This window comes from Arachis ipaensis, chromosome B02 (assembly GCF_000816755.2).
Source record: "Arachis ipaensis cultivar K30076 chromosome B02, Araip1.1, whole genome shotgun sequence".
Lineage (NCBI taxonomy): Eukaryota > Viridiplantae > Streptophyta > Magnoliopsida > Fabales > Fabaceae > Arachis > Arachis ipaensis.
The window spans coordinates 93,490,109-93,496,162 of NC_029786.2; the positions used below are offsets into that span (position 1 = coordinate 93,490,109).

At 34.6% G+C, this 6,054-nt stretch overlaps 1 protein-coding gene across 1 annotated transcript in view; it reads right to left on the reverse strand.

The window, feature by feature from the left end:
* The window catches only part of LOC107625757, a 2,996-nt gene extending 1,750 nt beyond the window's left edge, over positions 1-1,246 (reverse strand). The window contains exon 1 of the mRNA XM_016328462.2: positions 141-1,246. Within this exon, the coding sequence (XP_016183948.1) occupies positions 141-1,068 (928 nt within the window). The 5' untranslated portion in view covers positions 1,069-1,246. The remainder of the gene's footprint in view (positions 1-140) is intronic.

Consider the following 6,054-nt stretch of genomic DNA (forward strand, 5'->3'; position numbering starts at 1 on the left):
GAGCACATCAAATTTTTTAAATAGCTAAATCATATCCTTAAAACGTTAATTTCAAACTATTTCTTGAAGGAACTTAAAAGTAATAAATATAAAATGGAAAGGGAAAAAAATTAAAAGAAGAGGGAATTGAATAAACAAACCTAGAGAAGTTGTTCCATAGAGGGAAGGAGAATCATTGACATCAAGAACTGAAATTGGACTGAGATTTTCTGAGACACAATCACTCTCTATCTTCTTTGGTGATTTCTTCTTTCTCATCTTGTTTTTGAGATTTGATTCAACAAACTCTTTCTTATACTTGCTTTGCAATAATGGAGAACAAGAACCTGTGCTTGAATCACAATCACCATTACCACCACTACTACTATATCTATAACCATAACTCTTTGAAGAACATGAAGAGACACTAGAACAATCTTTATCTTCACTTTGCTTTCTAACCTTTCTACCATTCATATTAGAGTTAGAAGGAACCCTTCTAGGTTCATTCTTCAACTTTGAAATCTTCTTGTTCTTCCTTTGATTCCTTTCCCCTGTTTCTTTGCTCTGTTTCTTCCCCTGCTTTGATTCTTTCATCAACCCTACTTCAAATTTCCTCGACTCGCGTCGAGCTTCATGATCCTTAACCACATTGTAATCCCAATTATGAAACACAACAAGATCATGATCTTGTTTTTGCTGACTATAAGCCAATGCAGATGCCGGAACCTCACGAAACGAGGCTGAAGTCTTCGCCCGGCGATGGAAATTTTCTTGGCCTACTTCGAAATTTAGCAAGTAGTCCACAAAATTCACTGACCTACTCCTTGGAACTGAATCTGGGGAGTGTCCTTTCATCAAACAGTTGGTGTTGGGAACAGAATCCAACCCCATTAGTCTTGCCACCAATCCGGGGGTAGCAGCAAAATCTTCATGGATCAATGCATCTCTTTTGTTTGAAATTGAATCCACATTTTCTGATTCATCTTGAGATGGATGAACTGGAGGACTAGTTCCAGTTCCAGCACATAGGATCACACGCAAGAATCCAGAGAAACACCCAGGTTGTGGTTTTTCATGTTTTGCCATAACAACAAAGTTTGTGAATTATTGCAATGGAAAGTGATGCTTTTGAAGGTGGAAATTGTGGTGTGGAGAATGAAGAGAAAAAATGATGATGCTTTTGAATGTGGAGGGTGAAAAGTGTGATTATCAATTATTAAATAGAATTGGTTTGGTGGGTTAGAAAATGGGTCAATGAGTTCACACTAGATTGTGATGCTTTTTCCCATGGCTAAGATTCTTGTATGCTTAATATATCATTTTTAGGGTAGCTTGCAAAAAGAAAAACGTTTTTCTTAATTAGAAGTATAAAAATAGTGGGTGTNATTTTTTATAAAATGCTAAATACATATTTTTATATACAATAATTTATTTTTGGTGTATAAATAATATGATTAATTAATTTTGAGGTCATTATGTCACTTGTTGTAAACTTGTAATTAACCGTGGAATTTAATGATAAGAGATATGAACCTATTTGAATAAGGAAAAGTATAAATATAAAAATGATTATGTTATGTGTATACTAAAATTAGTTATCAAAGTCAGTCATTAGTATAAAATACATATTGAAATATAAATATATATTAAAAATAAATTAAATCACATATGTATTTATACATAAATATTATATTGGTGGCAATAGCATTTTTGATATAAAATAGGTTTATTATGAGACAAATTTATCTTATTTTTAATTTTCCTAAAATTAGGGACAATATATAAAGGGGGCACTCTATTGTACAGATTGGAGTGGTATAAAGAGAGAATATAATTCCTTTTATAGTTATTTTTTATTATTTTATTATTATTCAAAATGTGAGTCTTACCTTTATTAATCTCTCTTTCATTCTATTAAATAAAAATCTTTAAACTTACATCTTTACCATATAATTCACCGTAAAAAGAGAGAACGAGAGATAGAGATATAATTAATTCGTTTTATCTTTGATTCTAATGTCTCATTCTTTATGTACTTTTTAACATAAATTATTACTAAACACAATTATTAAGTGTGAGGAAATTGCATCTAATATAAAGAGTTGTAAAAATTGTTAGTGAAATTATGAAAGAGCGATTTCATATCACACAAGACTGAGTCTTTGTGTTCGATGTCTGCATATAATGTGAGAGTTATTTTTTATCAATAACATATAAATATTCTTATAATTGATCAAACAAATTTAAAAGTATGTTGTAGCTTTAATAGAATGACCAATATTAATTTTGATTGAACAGTTTTTAATTTTAGGTATTACAAAATTTATTCACATCACACTCCCAGACATAATATTTAAGAGTTCTATCCACTATAGTCAAGTCTCGAATCCAAATACATTTATTATCTAAACTTTTGTTTATCAAAAAGAGAAGAGTTGCATGGCTTGCATCCATTGAATCTTTGTTATGATATTAAAAATCAATTAAATTCTAGACATGATGGCCTAATAAACCAACTGTACCTATGAAGAGAATTTTCTCAGCCATAATAGGGGTATAGTACGGAGGTACAATTATTAAAAAACATTGGTATGAATAAGCATTGACTCTAAGTTGATCATAAAATAGTTAGTCCAAGTAAGTGTTATGTAAATAAATAATTCATTTCATGGTCCCCATGCAATGGATCCTGTGTTTGTGGTACAAAAGTCCAATGTGGCCTAAAGCGTGTGATTGTGTGAATGTTGTTTTGCCATTTTGTAACAAAAAAATAAATAGTGCCGTAGTTGCTGACTTTTTAAGGTCGGAGAAAGCGATGTGGAAGGCCATTGCTGGATTCTGTTACTGTTCTTGCCAAGAACTGCACCGACTTTGTTGACTCTTATACAGGCTCGCCTTGGGGGATTGTGTACTTGCCCAATTTTGTGTTGGTTTTTTAAATTCGGCCCTATAAAATGTCACTTACAAATCGGAATATCTAAAATTCATCGTAAATGTAACAGATTTTTTTTAGCTAATTAAAGTCAATTTTTATTTATGAAAATGTTTTTGCCTAACTATTCCGAGGTATAGCTCGTCCTCCGATAAAGACCGATAGACTTCTCGCCTGGATCGGGACGTACGTCGGCAATGGATGAACAACGAGGGTGGATATCTGCAAAGGCACTCCGACGCTTAAGTTAGTGTAAAGTGGATAGTGGATCTTATCTTAGAAAGAGTGACGTACGTTCTGTAGCTTTCTTGTTCACCTTATATCCTAGTGGAAAAGGTCGGCCGTTTTCCTTAGGTTGTAACGCCCAAGGAGAGGATTAATTGTGTATCCGACGTTATTGATTTAAGGTTGTTTTATGGCTATTATGAAATCGTCGGTTATGATTGGGTTTTAGGCGTTACCGAGCTATAACTTGTAACCGATGTTTACTGGTCATATCACAGCCCCCAAACTTGACCTGACTTTAAAAAGATAGGTTGAGCTTTATAATAGGCGAATTATAGCTCGGTACACTGTGCCCCCAGGTCAGCATATCTCTTTTAAAGTTACTCATAGGTAACTGAAAAGACTTGTCACTGTAATTATAATACTTTCCCAGTCTCGATACATGTAAAACTTTAATTATTCTTTTCCCTAGACAGGTGCGAGTTCCAAGACTTAATTGTAACTGTTGAAAGTGGGCTTCGTTTAATGGTATTGATTTTCATCATAGATTCAAAGAGTTAAGTAAATGAACGGTTTAGCATTTTGCTTCCTGCAATAAACTGGAGGTGGTTATCCAGAAACTTTTAAACATCATGAGCACCAGAGGTTAGTAATATTCTCCTTCTATTCTATTTTGTTTTCACTTCTGTTTTTCTGAGTTTATCAAAAACAATGAGTGAGAAGAAAGTGAAATTGTTGCCCAAGTTTGAAGACGATGAGTCGTACGACTGGGTTGATGATGATGTCAAAATAAGGGCTTCTCTATTTTCTGATAAGGATAGTGTTAACGAAGTTAATGCAGCTAGGATAGTAAAACCTGGTTTTCGCTTGGAATTACTGCCATGCAACCGCTCTAATCGTGTTTTTCATAGGAAAAAGGACTTCAAAAGCTTTTATATGTATAGTTGTGTGCTAGAAGAATTACGCATTCGACTCCCGTTTACCCAATTTGAATGTGATATTCTAAAACAAATGAACTGCGCTCCGTCACAGGTTCACCCTAACAGCTGGACATTTATAAAGTGTTTCCAAGTTTTGATGCAATTCCTGGAAATTGAACCGGAGCTTGAGCTTTTCTTTTCATTATTTCAAGCCAAGGGGGTGTGGAAGGGTTTATGGGTTAACTTAAACAGCACACCTGGTTTTTCTGTTTTTAAATTATATAAATCTTCCTTCAAGGATTTCAAGGAAATGTTCTTGAATGTGAAATCAGTGGATGAGGATTTTCCGTTTTACGTAGATGAACATCTGAGGGAAAAATTCCCCTTGTATTGATGTTGTCAACCACAACATATACTAGGTCCTGAACTGATAACTAGTCGAAACGAGTGCATAATATCTTTTCTGATTGAAATGGTAGATAAGAGAGGTTTGATGTCTGTGTCTGAGTTACTTCCCTGGGAAGATAATAAGTCATCTGTGATGGATTATTTTGGTGAGGGCATTAGAATATATTTTGTTTTGAGTTGTCTCTTAATTAATAACTGCTTTCCTGATATTATTATGTTTTTTGTGTTACAACTGGAAAATTCCCTGGAGTGTCGGCTTCTACTCTAAGGGCACGATTTAAATCTAAGAATTTTGAAGGTTCATCTTCGAATCACAAAAAGATGGATGTTGGGGGTGAAGTTGACCAGCCCCCACCCAGGAAGAAGGGGATTGTTTTTAAGAAAAGAAAGACGGAGATGACTGTTACTGTCGGAGAACAAGGCAAAGATGGAGTGATTCAACTTGAAGACTTATCCAGTTTTAGTGCAAAACAGGACAAGCTTCACGTTTTTGACAATGATGGAAATGGATCATCAGTTTGGGATCGGGGGTTTCCTTTTAACGCCGTTGCAAACTAGGTTGTTCAAAGTTTCTCGGATATAGCTCGGGTGGAAGAGGCTGGGGATGTGGGAGTTGATCAGTTTCTTCAGGTTAGTTTGTGCTAATTACTTGTCTTATGTATATATATATATATGTATGATAGATGATTATAGCTGTTATAATGTTAAATTTGTAATTTCAGGTGCTGGGATTTTGTTTGGCCTGTATTGGCCGTAGTTAAGAGAAAAAACACAAGAAAATTGTTATTGAGACTGAATAGGGTGCTGTTTTAAAAGAGCAACTGACTTCGAAGGAGCTAGTCCTAACTGAATTAAAGAAAAGTGTTTTTGATTTGGAAAAGGAGCTGAAAGTTGAGAAAGAAAGTCGTGAGAAGGTTGCCGAGCTGTTAAAAAAGAAAGAAACTGATCTTGAAAACATAAACAAACAAGTTATCGAGCTAACCGTACAAATGAAGGAGTTTGAAACCAGTAAGGAGGATGATATTCTTGATGCCTTTGCTGAAGGCTTTGAACGAGCTGTGACCCAGGCGAAGTTTCTTATTCCTGATGGGGAATTTTCATCAATGGACCCGAGTAAGGTGGTTCGGGATGGTCAGCTTGTAGATGATGAAGAAGTGGTCGAAGAAGGGGGTGATAATTTAGTTGACTAGTTGCTTTGGGCTTTGAATGTGTAACCCTTGATTGTTTTTTTTGCTTTGGATTTTTAGTTTGGGAGCCATGACCCATGACTGTGCCATTTTGTTTCATGAATCTGTGTAATTAGGTTTTGGATGATCCTAATTACTTTGTCTGATACCCGTGAAAGGGATTTGTCAACTGTGTTTTGTTTGAGCGTTGCTTTGCATATTGTCTGTTGTTCTGTTAAGAAGGGTAATTTGTAATGCGATAACAAATTTCCTCTTGATATTTATTGGCAAATTGAGATTAAGTTTAGTGAAGAAGAACATGCTAAAAAATGTTATTAATGTAGGTAAGATTTATTCAGAGCAGTACCTTAACAATTTAATTCAGGTAGGCTAGCCTCGTTAAAACCTCCTTGAGCAAAAC